General features: G+C 43.2%; 1 protein-coding gene across 1 annotated transcript in view; it reads right to left on the bottom strand.

The window, feature by feature from the left end:
• MTHFD1L (methylenetetrahydrofolate dehydrogenase (NADP+ dependent) 1-like) overlaps nucleotides 1-16,680 on the bottom strand; it is a 214,954-nt gene that overhangs the window by 157,706 nt on the left and 40,568 nt on the right. The window contains exons 12-16 of the mRNA XM_018567580.1: nucleotides 15,903-16,076; nucleotides 12,789-12,925; nucleotides 5,507-5,553; nucleotides 4,273-4,380; nucleotides 4,017-4,091 (exon numbers count right to left, since the gene is read on the bottom strand). Of these exons, the coding sequence (XP_018423082.1) occupies nucleotides 4,017-4,091; nucleotides 4,273-4,380; nucleotides 5,507-5,553; nucleotides 12,789-12,925; nucleotides 15,903-16,076 (541 nt within the window). The remainder of the gene's footprint in view (nucleotides 1-4,016; nucleotides 4,092-4,272; nucleotides 4,381-5,506; nucleotides 5,554-12,788; nucleotides 12,926-15,902; nucleotides 16,077-16,680) is intronic.

Genomic DNA, 16,680 nt, shown 5'->3' on the forward strand with positions numbered 1-16,680 from the left:
AAACCTCAAAAAACGATAATACCCAAAATTGGCCATAGGCGACGCTTTAAAAGCTGTTACCGCTCATCAGTTTAATGTTATCAGTGATTGATGGCCCTAAAATGATTGCTCTCACTGACACGTTCGCGGCGATATGTAACATGTGTAGCGCAATTGTAATTTTTGCGCGCTGGGGCACCGGACGCGTATTTACGTTTATAGGCGCGTAAACGTGGGGGTGGGGGAGTTTTTTATATGTGACTTTTATTTAACTTTGTTACTTTGATTTTTTTTTATTTATATTTATTTTTTTGCACTTATTGTTATTGCTATTATATAGGGGGAGGGGGGTGCCGCAAATGAGCACATATAGGCGATCGGCAATATGTGACTTTTATTTAACTTTGTTACTTTGATTTTTTTTTATTTATATTTATTTTTTTGCACTTATTGTTATTGCTATTATATAGGGGGAGGGGGGTGCCGCAAATGAGCACATATAGGCGATCGGCGGGCTATGGACCCGCTGATCGCCTATATGTGAAACACCCGGTACCGGGTGTTCGCAAAGTCGGTTTTTTTACTACGGGCGGACGGCAAGAGGTTAAGGACCCTGCAACTGAATATGGCATCAGACAAGGCTGCAACATTCACCTGATAGAATTTAGAGAATGTGTGAACAGAAGACCTGATGGCAGCCTTGCAAATCTGGAAAACAGTTGCCTATTGCTGAAAACCCCATAAAGCACTCAGATCTAGAATAGTGATGGGGTGGATCCCAATCCTGGAGACCAAAGTATGAATGATGACTTTTCTGAACCACCTAGAGATGGTGAAGTAAGAAGCCAGTGTACTCTTATGGGGACTATTCAGGATTACAAAATGCCAAATAGACCTTTCTAAAAAAAAAAAGCAGTGGCCCGAAACACATCCAAACAAACAATGGAGGTAAATTGCCTTTCACTGAACTGAAGCGGGACAGAGAAAGAAGAACAGTGTCCAGATTGAGAGGAAAGGCAGAAAACTACCTTAGGTTAAAAGGAAATCCTGGGCCTCCAACACCACCTTGTCCCTATGGAAAACCAGAGAAGGTTCCTTGCAGAACAAGGCTGTAGGTTCAGACACTCACCTAACAGAGTTGATGGCTACAAGAAACACCACCCAGTGAGGATAAAAGGAATATGTCCAATTGGCTTAAACAGCGCTTTCTGAAGCACAGAGAACCAGATTCAGCGCTACATATCCAGAGGAACTACTTAAAAAGGGGGGAACAAAGTCTTAAATTACTAATAAAAACCTCAACGTAAAAGGGCAGATTAACTGGTCACACCATGCAGAGCTTAAGAGGATAGAATCAATTTCCGAAGCACAGGATTACAGGATCAAGACCTGTCGTCCAATTCCAGGATTTAGAATCAGACATGTTGCAAATGTGTGGCTCTAAGGCAATTTAATATTTATGGTAGGAGGTAGTCACAAAACCCAGGCAGTTGGTATCAGGTGAAGATCAGATGGCTGGTGATGACCATGCTCACTGTAGACGAGCAGCAAGAATGGATTGAGCAGTGAAGTTCAACGTGGCTCTTTGCAGGTTGGGTGTCAGTTGGGCGATGTCTTCCAGACATCAAAGTTGAAGACATCGATCCTCTTAGGACAGCAGTGGCAAAGGCAAGCAAGTGGTAGAAGGGGTTATCCTGGGATGCCCTACCATTATTTTGTTTGCCAGTGTCAAATCCTCCTGTACGAGGAAGTAGAACCCAAAAAGGTAAAAGATATCTTGTGTACCTCAATGGACAAAAAAAAGAAAATTTACTTTTCCCCCCCCTAATTTCCATAGTTCAATATGGCCTCCTATTATGATGGGTCAAGAGGAATCTGCATAAAGGGTAACAAGAGGTACATCAGCTTTCAACACACCTAGGAAAACCTTGATACGTTTTCAAGAAATGCTGTCACTTTGATAGATCTATTGACTCTGCAAAGAACAAGCTTGTGCCCAATACCTGAGGAGCTGAACTACAAAAATAGCTTATTTAAAAGGCCAATGTCATCAAAATAGTCTGAAAAACTCAAGAAAAAAAATACCCCTGAAAATAAAAAATAAAAAATTAAAAAAAATGGGAAAACATCCACTGGTGAACATTTTTAGCTAGACAGTTTAAGAATAAATCATCCTTTCAGCTCCGAGCTTGTATAAAAGAGCTAGAGAAACTATCAGACTTGCTAATATTTGAAAGAGTACCTCACTAAAAGGCTTTTGACATCCTCCTCAAAACAGGAGACCAGAGCAGAAACACACTAAACAGTCTCCAATGTCACAGAATCATAATTACTACGAGAGAGAGTTATCCAATTGGTGAATTCTGCTTCACAATGATAGGAAGAGCCGACGAAGGATCAAAAAGCGACGTCGCTATGAACGCTTGGCCGCCACAAGCAAGTTATCCCTGTGGTAACTTTTGACACCTGCTTAAAACCCAAAAAAGTCAGAAGGATCGCAAGGCCTCGCTTTTACGGTCTGTATTCATTCTGAAAATCAAGATCAAGCGAGCTTTTCGCCCTTCTGCTCCACGGGAGGTTTCTGTCCTCCCTCAGCTCACTTTAGGACACCTGCGTTACCGTTTGACAGGTGTACCGCCCCAGTCAAACACCCCACCTGCCACTGTCCTCGGAGCGGGTTGCCGTGGTGTGTTTTTTTTTTCTCAAGGGTTTTTCGTATTAGATAATTGTGATCTTACAGTGTCTTCACCATCAGTTACAAGGCACTAATAGAACAGAAGCCTGCGCATACAGTTCTTGCAATAAATATTGGATTTTTGAAGTATGTAACATTTGTCAAAAACATGGTTAGTGCGGTCAGGATGCTGGGGTAATTGAAACCATTCCACAAAAATATTTTGCTTTCTATGTCCCCAGTTAAAATGAGCTGCCAGGGAGCCTTCAAACACACCAATGTCCAGTTTTAAAAAGGCAGGCTCCCGTCAAATGGCTTAGTAAAAAAAATTGTGCTGGTAATGGACCGACCGCCACCTAGTGGCTGCTAATTAACTTTTTTTCAATGCTAGTTTTACATTGATAATGTCTCAGTATTAAGGCAACTAGGTCCTTCCTTAAGTAAACTATGTTGCACATGTCAAAGGAATATTCAGCGTTTGATTAATGAGAAAGCAGGGTTAAAAGTCAAGGAACGCAGTCCAGACATATGGAGTCAGAACGGCGGACTGTAGTCTCTAGAGGTATTATTAAAACCGTAAAGCCATAATGCTTTCATTATATAGTACTCGCCCACAATCACTAAACAAGTGTCCACTAGATTTTAAACCTATATTCTTTTTATGTCATACAGATAGCACTTACAGTACAAATGTGAGCCTTATTAGAGAGAATATAAATATTCTATATATATTACACACACACACCTAACAATTGTGATCAAGCTCATCTTTTCAATGTAATTATGTTTATCTTTTCATTATACTGTATTAAAACCATTGTAACCAATGGGTAATACAGCCACATCTCAGCACACAATATTGGTAGATTTAGATACTAAAACATAAGCACATTATGGTTGGAAATATTTGTATGTTAGGTACAGCAGCTTCTAGCAATTTTTTTTTTTTTTGTGAAAACCGCCACCTTGTCGGCAACCCATTTCTTGTTACACTGTACAAAAATGCCACCTGCGCGCATTTAAGAAAGGCAGGGGCAATATTACGTGGCTTTAACAAACATCATACAAAAGCCCAGTTTGGGATGCAGTGTTTGTGGGCTAGAACCTGTCAACCTTATCCCAAAAATCTTCTGTCTGGAGATCTTGTATTGGGCTTGATGCATGGAAAAACGAGGGCAAGAAACCACTGACATTCTCACATTGGATTCGATTATCCAAACTGTTCGCTTTAGCGGTGTCCTCATTAGTGTGCATATAGACTCCCCTTTGTTATGTGTGTGTGTGTATTATATTACATATAAAACCACATCATTCATAGCTCATTCATAATTTAAAAAGACAACCAATTGCTAAAAAAACTTACCCTTAAACGAGCAATCTGGATCGGAGAAAAATGTCTGACCCCATTAATGGAAGGAACAAGTCTATTATATAAAGCCTGAAAAAGACAGAAGTCCTTGTATAAAAACGGCATAACATGTCAGACTTCAAGAAACTGGGCAGACAAAATATTTAAAAAAAACATTATATCTATACAATACAGTCCATAGATCTGAAATAGAACATTTCACTTTGACAAAGTACCCGGGAGGAATGCTGTAGCTTCCACCAACAATTACCTTGTCTGATTGAGTGTTCTCATGCAGAATCCTGGCATCTATGGCAGCTGCCAACAAATTATTGGCTGCTGAAATGGCATGAATGTCACCCGTCAAGTGTAAATTAAACTGCAAAACAAGAAAATCAGTTCACATACCTGGTACTTGGTGAAATCATTACACACAGTAAACTGTTAGGATAAATAAGTTTTGTCGTTTAGACATTAAGTACTAATCTAAAGGGGCATTTGAAGTAAACATTTAGGCTGGCTTCACACTTCTGTGCTTCCACTTTTATGCATTTTTCAAGAATCTGTTAATTTTCATTGTTCTTTTTCCCAGATTGGGTGGTACAAGAAAAACCTGCCATTTTCTCAGTGCAGCAAAGCCAAGAGCACATTAAACATCCGTAACTATGCATTGGCAAGGGTTTTCATGCCCTCCTAGCGACTTCCATGGGCCCTTCCATGCGCACAGATGACAGATTAAAAAAAAAAAGGTATCTGAACTATTTTTCAAGGTTTATGTGGCACAGTATCAAATGCTTTGGCAAAGTCCAGATACACTACGTCCATTGTCCTCCCACCATCCAGATCTCTACTTACCTCTTCATAAAAGGTCAGCAGGTTGGTCTGGCAAGAACGATCCTTCCTAAATCCATGCTGCACATCACTTATTATACTATGATCCCGGACGAATTCCACTAAGTAGTCCTTAATAATTCCCTCTAACAGTTTACATACTATGCATGTTAGACTAACTGGTCTATAGTTCTCCGGTTGGCATTTTTACCCTTTTTTGTGAATATAGGTACCACATTAGCCTTTGGCCAGTCTCCTGGCACTATACCAGCCATTACGGATTCCTTAATGAGGAACAATGGTCTTGTTATCTCCTTGTTCAATTCTTTGAGTACCTTGGGGTGTAGATTATCAGGTCCTAATGCTTTATTTGCATTTACTTAACTAAAATGTAGTCTAACTACAAGTTAGATGGATTGGTTAGCAATCTACATCCACAGGTGTGTTCAAATGAGACTTGTAATGAGAAAAGTATATAGGATGCTATTGCTGGCCTCTCCTAGACAGGCAAGTTCAATATTTTGAGCTGCTCCCACATCTAGCATGCAGCCAGCAACATCAGAAAGACCCGATCTGCATGCTTGCTCTGGGTCACCAAGTGTTGAAGAAATTGGATCAATGTACCAGACAACCAACATTTTCCATGCAATAAAAAATAATCTGCTTGTATATACCTCTTCCATAGGGATAACTTGAGCATAGCCACCCCCCGCTGCTCCACCTATAAATATAACAAAAATTAAATTGCAAAGCCAAAAATAAAAAGATACAAACTTTTAGTATGAGTCATTAAACTAGAAAAGTGCCACGAAAGACACTGTAAAAGTAAATGGTTCTTCGCTATTGCTCCATCCCTTAACCCCTTCATGACTGAGGCCTGAAGACCCTATAGAATAAAATGGTGGTAGTTGCAAAATTTTAATGTTGCGCAATATTAGCGCAACTCCTTATTAAACCCCAACCCCAAAATGTAATTAAATGCCCCAAAATACCAATTTTTTTATAACGAAATATAAAATATGAGGTTACAACGAGTAAAACGATACCCAACATGCTCAGATTACAAATTGCGTGCGTCCGTGAAACGGCGAAAAACTGCAGTACCCCAAAAAGTCCATAGAAGACGCTTTAAAAGCCCCTACAGGTCATCAATTTAGAGATACCCCAAAATATTGGCCCTAGAATTATTGCTCTCACTCCGGCATGCGCGGCTATACCCAACATGTGTAGCGCGTTCGTCGTTTTTATACGTAGGCGCACCCAACGCGTGTTTACATGGCGACGCGCGTGCTCACGGGGCGGGAGACTTTTAAAAACATTTTATTATTGGATTTATTTTATTTATTTATTTTTTTCACTTTACTTTGACTGCTATCACATGGGGGGGCTTATAAGCCCCCCCGCCCCCATGTGATAGCAGATGGTGGTGACAGGTACTCTTTAAAAGGTGATGCTGGGGGTCCAAAAGACCCCCAGTGTCAGCTTTACACTGGAAATAAGCTATTGAAGTGCAGATCGTACTTCGATAGCTTATAGCTGGGCTGCAGGAGCCAGAACCGACAGCCCAGGGACCGGAAGTGATGCAATCTGCATCGCTCCCGGTCCCATAGAACGGGGAGGGGATCGATGAATGGAAGTTCGACCTCCTCCCCAGCTCCCCGCGGACACCAAGGACGTAGGAGGAGCAACGGAGCCCGGGAAGCACGGCAGCGGTGTCCGGCGGGGGGGGGCGCCCCTTCTACGGGACACAGAAGCGATCTGGCGACAGGTAAGTCGCCAGAATCGCTTCTGTTGTAAAGCCGACAGTCGGCTTTACAAGTTTAAAACAGAGTCTGTTTAAACAGCCCCGATGCTGGCGACGTACACTGTACGGCGTTAGTCACGAAGGGGTTAAATCACCAACAAACCAGGTATAGTTCAAACCCTTTCAAGCTAGAATTCACTCATTGAGTTCTTTATATATTTTAAAAGAAACTCACTTTGATAAAAAGTGCATCAGCATTACATAAAAATGTATACAGAAAATGTGTACCGCTGTGATTAGGAATTAAAAAGAGAACTATCCCGTACTATCCCGTGACCCAAAGCTCAGTATACCGCGAGCTACAACTCACTGTATACTGAGACCTAGATAGAAACGAGCAGTTAGCCCTTCCAGTGTGGGGGTAGCCCCACTTCAAGGGTTAATAAAAAAAATTGTCTGCCATTCTGCTTTATGTCCGAGTAAGCATATTCATATAGACAGAAGGCTTTTTCTACATTATGCTTAACTAAGAACGGCTAACTAAGCTTTGCTTACGTGGCACGACCTTTCTAGAAACCGTTCGTAGAAACCGAGTCTAAAGCTGACCCTACACCACCCGGCTCAACCAACAAAATCGATCGGCTTAAAATTTTCAGCCTAAACATATTTTGAACAGCAACTGCAGCCAATAAGCTGCAGTCACTGTTCGGGTATTCTGCAGATGTTGGCTGTCAGAATACTACAAGCGGACAGGGAAGATTTTTAGGGTGAATAGCTTAGCTTAAAAGGAGAACTATGAGGCGAGTGCTTTTCACTCACCTCATAGTTCTAGCCGACCTGTGACAATGAAACGGTCACAGGTCGGCTCAGTAGATCGGGAAGTGAGCGAACACATACCGGCGTTCGCTCAACTCTTTAAAAGGTGATGCTGGGGGTCCAAAAGACCCCCAGTGTCAGCTTTACACTGGAAATAAGCTATTGAAGTGCAGATCGCACTTCAATAGCTTATAGCTGGGCTGCAGGAGCCAGAACCGACAGCCCAGGGACCGGAAGTGATGCAATCTGCATCGCTCCCGGTCCCATAGAACGGGGAGGGGATCGATGAATGGAAGTTCGACCTCCTCCCCAGCTCCCCGCGGACACCAAGGACGTAGGAGGAGCAACGGAGCCCGGGAAGCACGGCAGCGGTGTCCGGCGGGGGGGGGCGCCCCTTCTACGGGACACAGAAGCGATCTGGCGACAGGTAAGTCGCCAGAATCGCTTCTGTTGTAAAGCCGACAGTCGGCTTTACAAGTTTAAAACAGAGTCTGTTTAAACAGCCCCGATGCTGGCGACGTACACTGTACGTCGTCAGTCACGAAGGGGTTAAATCACCAACAAACCAGGTATAGTTCAAACCCTTTCAAGCTAGAATTCACTCATTGAGTTCTTTATATATTTTAAAAGAAACTCACTTTGATAAAAAGTGCATCAGCATTACATAAAAATGTATACAGAAAATGTGTACCGCTGTGATTAGGAATTAAAAAGAGAACTATCCCGTACTATCCCGTGACCCAAAGCTCAGCAACAACAAACCAGGTATAGTTCAAACCCTTTCAAGCTAGAATTCACTCATTGAGTTCTTTATATATTTTAAAAGAAACTCACTTTGATAAAAAGTGCATCAGCATTACATAAAAATGTATACAGAAAATGTGTACCGCTGTGATTAGGAATTAAAAAGAGAACTATCCCGTACTATCCCGTGACCCAAAGCTCAGTATACCGCGAGCTACAACTCACTGTATACTGAGACCTAGATAGAAACGAGCAGTTAGCCCTTCCAGTGTGGGGGTAGCCCCACTTCAAGGGTTAATAAAAAAAATTGTCTGCCATTCTGCTTTATGTCCGAGTAAGCATATTCATATAGACAGAAGGCTTTTTCTACATTATGCTTAACTAAGAACGGCTAACTAAGCTTTGCTTACGTGGCACGACCTTTCTAGAAACCGTTCGTAGAAACCGAGTCTAAAGCTGACCCTACACCACCCGGCTCAACCAACAAAATCGATCGGCTTAAAATTTTCAGCCTAAACATATTTTGAACAGCAACTGCAGCCAATAAGCTGCAGTCACTGTTCGGGTATTCTGCAGATGTTGGCTGTCAGAATACTACAAGCGGACAGGGAAGATTTTTAGGGTGAATAGCTTAGCTTAAAAGGAGAACTATGAGGCGAGTGCTTTTCACTCACCTCATAGTTCTAGCCGACCTGTGACAATGAAACGGTCACAGGTCGGCTCAGTAGATCGGGAAGTGAGCGAACACATACCGGCGTTCGCTCACTTCTCGATCCTGTCACGGCATAGAGCCGTGACAGGGGAGGGACTGGATTCCCCCCTCCCCGATCCTCCAGCGCTGACTGGCGGAACGGACGGGGGAGGGGGCGGGTACAGCTGGCTCTGCCTCTAGATAGGCAGGGCCAGCTGTCACTCACGCAGCTGGGCGGATCCAGACATAATTGTCGGGATCCGCTTTAGCATACCGTGAGCTGTAGCTCACGGTATACTGAGCTTAAATTAAGCTTGATTTAAATAGAAGATTCACCTTTGGTTCTTTCTGGCTAGTTACGAGATATCTAAAGGAAACATCATCTTCATCACTTTGATATACACATTGTATATACTTGTTGTTGCTATTTTGTTATTAATGTGGTGTTTGCAACATTGTTTTCACCTATGTTTATGTTTTTGCAACATTGCTTCACCGATACATTTTGCACAGCACTTTGTTGTTAGGACAGCATTATGTTCTGACAGTGTTTGCACATATTTTGGATTATTAGCATTCAATTTAATATATGTTACCTTGGTTGTTTCTTGGAGAGTGGTTTTACACATTTTTGATTAATAATCACTCAATCTAATATATTTTTTTTCCTTGGTTGTCACTCACTGGCACTTAAATTCACACTTTATTCACATAAATGTGAATTGACGTTTTTCCATTAGCGCAGATTTCTGTTTACTATTCTTTTAAAAGAATCACAGGGGAAGAAAGGAAGTTTTTTTGGCAGAAGAGACTTTGCATACCTCTTCTGTCAAAAATCCATACCGGACTTCCGGTTCCGGCGCCCTATGTAGTGGAAGCAGAGTGAAGAGCTCCCGCACGGCCAGCGCCCATTCGCATATAAAATCATATTTCAGCTAATCTAACTTCGCCTGAGGTACCCTCTAACCACTCGTTCCCCCCTGGACGGTCGGGAAGATGGACAAATTCCTCGCTAAACGTCGTGCTGGACCCCGTACCAAGAGTACGCCGACCCGGGCTAAACGAGTGCAATACCTACCCAAAATGGCCGCGCTGCCGGATATGCCGGATGGCAGTATATCTTCGGAGGGAGACATGCCTAACACCTCGGATCCTACATTGATTGCAGCGGAGGTAGCGAAACTGCTCCGTCCTACCATCCAGGAGGCAGTCAACAAGGCGGTTTCTAAAGGCATACAGGCAATCAGACACGACCTCCTGAAGCAGGCCCAGAGGATCTCGGAGGCCGAAGATCGTATCGCCTCTCTGGAAGAGGGAGCAGACAAGTCCTCAACCCAGCTAGACGCGGCCCAACGACAGGTGAGCCACCTACTAGAACGAGTGGACGACCTGGAAAACCGGTCACGCCGTAATAATGTGCGGATCATCGGATTGCCGGAATCGTATCGCCCGTCGCAGCTACTGGCCATATGCGCCCATAATATCCCGGACCTCCTCGGCCTCGATCCCACCTGCAAGGTGGAGCGGGCTCACCGGGTAGGGCCTGCAAATCCGGATCGGAAAACACCGAGGCAAGTTATCGCCCGTTACCTGGATTATAATGACCGCGTGGCGGTCATTCAAGCCTTTCGCGCTAAGAAAGAGCTCTATCTTGATGGCCACCGTCTCCTGATTTTCGCTGATTACTCTGCAGAAGTAACCAAGAAACGCAAAGCATTCAGCACAGTTTGCACGCGTCTATATCAGAAGAAGGTCAGATTTACCTTGGCATACCCAGCAGTTCTTCGATTCCAAGCGTCAGACGGCTCACAGCAGTCCTTCCAGGATCCCGCCGAAGCACAGGGATATCTGGATCGTATGGATTCCCAAGCTCCCCGCCTGGAGAGAGATCGATCTCCCCGCCTCCCAAGACCTGGCACACCGGCACGCAATACACCAGTGCGACTCCCTATGACCCCCACAGATTCTCCGTGAAGAATCAGCATCGCGCCAACATTCTGCACCGAACATGCAGACAGGGACCGAAGCATATATAAAACTGTTACCCAAAAAAGACAGGGATCCCACTCTACCTGGGTCATACCGCCCTATCTCACTCATAAATGCTGATGCCAAGCTGCTGTCAAAAATAGTGGCGGATAGACTAGCTACATTGCTGCCGCGCTTAATTTCACCTGCCCAGGTAGGATTTGTTAAAGGCCGCTCTGCTGTCTCGAACATACGTAAAGTGTTATCGGTACCCCATTTTTCTCGCCACTTGGGAATCAGGGGCAACCCTTCATTTCCACAGGGGGAGGAGTATCAGACATTTGCGAGATGGGAAAAGAAGGGTATTACCAGCCTTGTGCACCTAATTGATAAATATTCTAATAAAATGCTCTCGTTCCCTGCCTTTCAACTCAGATATCAGGTCCCTGCCGGTGAGTTTCTGCACTTCATGCAGGCTTTAAATCACAAAAAATAAAACCCACTTTGTATAGTTGTACCGAAACCACACCAATCGATAGACTATTGTCAGCGGGCAGGAGATCCATCTCCGATGTGTACGCCTGTCTAAGACAAACAAATACCCCTTCCTTAACTCACTCAAATATGGCCAAATGGCAAAATGACGTTCATGTAGAAGATATTGTTGAAAAGATCTTGCAGGGGTACCGAAACACATGCTCAGTCGTGATAAATGAACAGTGGAGAGAAACACAGTACCGCATTATCCACAGAGCATACTACGCTTTTCAGATCAAGCATAAACAAGACGGTGACATAGCCTATCTCGATCACTGCCCAAAATGTAAGATGCCCGCTGCTCCCTTGTTCCATTGTTTGTGGACTTGTCCCCTGATCCAATCTTTCTGGGCCTCTGTAAGTTTATTTTTGGAGTCTGTGGTGGGCCAGAAGATCCCAGTGGACGCTCTTCTAATGCTATTTAATTATTGGGAAACACCTTCTACACTAAGTAAATATGATAAGCAGTGGACAAACATCTCTCTGCTAGCGGCTAGAAGATGCATAATGAGAGAATGGCTTTCTCCCACCCCACCTACTATACAAAGGCTCAAAGAGGACCTCCTCGGTTTGCTCCACTTAGAAAAACTGGAAGCCGAATCCCAGACGGAAGAGGAAAAAAACATTACGGCCTTCTATAATAGATGGATATCCTTTATCACCCATGTTTTCACTGCAGCAGAAAAAGAGAAATTTTTATATCCATTTAGGTTTTCTAAGAGCGTCCTTTTGGCTAAAATGGGAGAGGTGACATAGAGCAAATCAACAAGGTCCAATGGAAAAGGTAGATACAGGTCGGATAGGGAAATAACCTCCTTCTGTCTGTTCCAACCCTACTTTACATACATGTAAGTACATCTCACTCCAGTGACGGGGCAGCTTTAGGAAGAGGGTTAACGGTGTGTATAAGGGGAATATCTATAGGAATTTCTATCAGTGAGGATCACCCTTACCAAATATGGCATAACCTCCAGACAGGGGTACTGCTGATTCCTTATACCAAGTTCGGATATGCTCATGTTTATGTTTATGTTTTTGTTTTTGCTTTTGTCACTGTCTGTATTAGTTACTATTTTAGGCATACTATGCTCTTAGTACTATGTGCGCTGTAATCGATACAAGTTGATCCTTTCAGAGCATGTTGGCACGGCCAAATGAGCGCCCAAATGTAATCTTCACATTACCTGTTGTGATGTTGTCATGCTCAACGCATGGTACTATATGTTATGTTTCAAAACGAAATAAAGTGTATTGAAAAAAAAAAAAAAATCTATACCTACCAGCATTTTTTTTTCTGTACATATAGCAGGTGCTTTGCCCTGCAATGTGATAATGCATGCTAAGCACATTTTATTTACCCAGACCCAAAAGCAACTTCTATTTATGGAGATATTTGGTTTTATGTAAAGAATGCAGTTCACAAAACTCGGCTCTCCAGCTATTATTCCAAACTTACCTTTAACCCCAAAAGTGGGCCCTTGTGAAGGTTGTCTCAAACATGCAAAAGAATTGATATTTTTATGTGCGGTGAGTGCTTGCACCAACCCGATGGTAACTGTGCTTTTTCCTTCACCAAGAGGAGTGGGTGTAATGCTAAAATCAGAGGGAGGGAAGAGAGAGAGATGTCAAATGACTTTAGGACACTCACTGTGGGATGGTTCATCTTGCAAAATAGAAAGAAAAAGGTCATAGCTGCAACATGAATAAATTAGGCTGCTATAAGCCGTACCTGGTCAGACAGCACACATGGCTTGCATTTAAACCATTCAGCGTGATACACAAGAGAAGAATCAACTATTCCTCTGGCAAGAAATCTAACAACTGAAGTGAATTCTGATGGGTTTACATTTAATCAGAGACAAATATTTTTTGAAAAACTAGCAAATTATCAACAGTGGAGCTGCTGTTCAGGTGCTCTGAGATGTTTCAGTGCCTCCCTGACTGTGCAAAAGAGTAGAAATCAAACAATTAGAAGGTCAAAGCAATTCTAAGCATATAAAAATCAAAAGGAAGAAGAAAATATACAGCCATAAGACACAATAAATGTATGGAAACTTAGTTCAATTATGTGAATGAGCCATTAATCATATAGGCTAACACATTAATGGTGTTAAAGAACTCCGGGAAAACAATTCTCAACTCTTGCAGTGGGGTTTTACCCGCACTTCAATGGTTAAATGTTTGTTTTCATCTAGGGTGTAACAAATTTATGCTCACCTCGGAGCCAGCTGGCGTTTAGAGCACTCCCTCCAGCCTGTCTCCACCTCCCTCCAGTGGTCTAAAGGTGCCCATACACCTTAAGACCATCGCAAGACTTTTGTCTTGCGATGGTCGTAAGCTTATTAAAAGCTCGCACGATCTGCCCATCTTGAACAGGCAGATCGTACTTGCGATCATCGAAAGCCCGCCCCGCTGAGGGGCGGGCTTCCGATCACTGCAGACAGGCAGTGTGTGCGTGCACACACTGGCCCGTTTGGCAGTTGTCGAACAAGCACGCCACTAACCCGCAGAGAATCGTGCAGTGTATGGACACCTTTAGGATCCTTGAGACATCATGGCCAATACACCGTCAGGGTTATTTACAAAAGGGTGAAAAGTTTGAAGGCAGGAGAAGTGAACAATCTAGGACAACATAGCTGAAATGGAAAGTGAACTGAAATGGAGAATTTTTCCAAATCAACTATTTTGTCCTAGATTGTTCACTTTTCCTGTCTTCTCCAAACTCTTCACCCTTTTGTGAATAGACCTGTGTATTGGACGTGAGGACGCCGAGGGCATACCATCCCTGCAACGGAGGTGAGGAATAGGTTTTCCTGGAGTTATTCTCCAACTAGTAGTTTGTTTAAAAAGAAATATGGGCAAACCGAAATTTGGCACTGTAACAGTACTAAAAAAACCAAACCCAAAACTAATAAAAAAATGCATTTTTTTTCAATTACACCAAGACTAAAATCCATGCGAGGTGACAGGATCTCTTTATGGAGCCTGTCCAATACAGGAGTTCAACCACAGCATTGCACTGCTGTGAGTAGTAAGAAGTGCTCCTGTCTCACCGTTCAGACAGAGCAGACCAGAGAATGGACGTGCTCCGCTCCCCATCCTCACCAATGAGAAGTGCTTCTGACCACGTTGACCAATGATTGCTTGCCATTTGCGAGCGAAATTCAAAAACAGAGCGCAGAGCTGCGCGACACAGCAGTACGGGTTATGGATAGTACACCAGCACCAGTGGAGGGAAAGGAGCATTCGCCCAAAGGCAAGTATGGGGGGTGGGAGGGGTTTCGGGGCCAGATTAAAGGGGTAATTCAATTTTCCTAAATTCACCTGGGAATGTGGAATTACCCTTTAAAAATCATTAGTTTTAGCATAATTCTATGTAAAGCTAAAATGATTGGTAGTCATTTTGTAATTATAAGCAGGAACAAGAAACTAAAAATTGCATAGATTAAAAAGGTGAATATTAAATGCATCTTAGTCATATAACTTAATGATTTTTCCATTAAAGGGCTCATTTACACTAGCTGCACAGTAAAACACACTGAGGGGGATTTCTCAAAACTCGAGCAGACAAAATCTGGAGCAGCTGTGCAAGGCAACCAGTTTCTTTCACACTAGGTGCACTTCACTGCAGTGTTTTAAGGTGCCCATACACTGTACGATTCTCCTATGAGAATCGAGTTAAATCCCATGATCGTACGATAATCGCAAAGTGTATGGAAGGCGTGTGACCGTTTCTACTGTACGGTCAACCGTACAGTAGAAACGGTTGCACGTCTTCCGTCGAACAAGCAGGTATGAAAACCCGCCGAGAGTCGTACGATTCTCGGCGGGGTAGTGGCCTGCTTGTTTGACAACTGCGGAACGGGCCGGTGTGCGCACGCAGAAAAACGGGTTGGTAGCGTGGGTCGGAAGACGAATGACGCAAGGGCCGGTGTGAGCAAGCGCACACTGCCTGCTCTGCACTGCAATCATCGCAATGCGATGATCACAAGTATGATCTGCCAGTCCAAGATGGGCAGATCGTACGAGCTTTTAATAAGCTTATGACCATCGCAAGACAAAGTCTTGCGATGGTCGTAAGGTGTATGGGCACCTTTACTGTGAATCTAGTGTCTGCTGGGTGGCGGCAGTGAGTCACAGTGCTTGCGTTACAATGCAAGTCACGTTTATTTTTTTTCTCCCAACTGTATTTCGAATGTACAAAGCGTACACTCCATTCATGTCTGCAGAAAGATGTGGTATGTTCAAATTTTACTGCAGTGCACCGTACATTACAACCATGTTGTGATGTGAACAGGGGATATAGAAAAACAGCCGTTTTCTTTGTGCACTAGTGTGGGTCTGGTGTGGGAATAACACCAGTCACCTCTGTATGTGTGAACTGGCCCTAAAGTACTTATGCATTCAAAACAATGAAATAAAATATACATTACACTGAAAATGCAGAGACTATCGCACGTAAAACACGATCAGTCTATACACTCCAAAAGCAAGAATCTACAACAGCTAAGCAGAGAGAAAAAAAACACGGAAAGTTAACATTTAAAAAGGCCCAGTTGAGTATGCTTACCCTGCAACTAAGACATATTTTCCACATGGTTGATCTTTTAACCTTTCCAGAAGAGACAGGCGTACTTTGGCTTTGGTCCGGCCATACATTTCAAGTTCATCTGAAAGCAATCCGATCTCCTTGGCAAGCACATCAATGGCTTTCGGGTTCTGCCTTCGAGAAATCTCAATATCGCTGAAAGAATGAAAATTAACAGATCCACAGGTTTAGGTGCCCAGCAGTACAGAATATACTATGGCAGAAACCATAAGTTGCTCTGTACTTTAACAGCTGAAGTGGCAGGCTAAAAAGACGTGCATGTCCATTCAAGCGTTTACCCATGCAATGCCTGCACCACACTGGTACTGCAATGCCCATGTAGCTACTGAGGAAGTGTAAACAGATGAGTGGACTCTGCAAGATGGAGTTCACATCTCCTTTGGAAGAATTACAGTATACAAACAAAAATTACACACAAACAAACCTTAAAAATTGGACCTGAACTCAAAAAGAGGAATTCTGTTATGTTATAGGAAAGATAACCATGCCAAAACAGTACCCTGAGGCCTCATTCACACTGCCACACGTATATGCTCGTACGTGCGTATTGTCCCATATGCAAATAAATGGCTCCACACACAGTTGCGTATGGAGCCGTATATTTGCGTAGAATGAAAATGCTCAAAAACAGAATGGAACCGAGATGCGTCCGGGCAGCGTATCTTACGCTCGTAAACACGTACGGTTCATTCAAATTTCTATTACGAATGATGCATTCCAGGGTGTGTTTATATATATA

The sequence above is a fragment of the Nanorana parkeri genome, unplaced genomic scaffold (assembly GCF_000935625.1).
Source record: "Nanorana parkeri isolate BGI_ZX_2015 unplaced genomic scaffold, ASM93562v1 scaffold1067, whole genome shotgun sequence".
NCBI classification, from domain to species: domain Eukaryota; kingdom Metazoa; phylum Chordata; class Amphibia; order Anura; family Dicroglossidae; genus Nanorana; species Nanorana parkeri.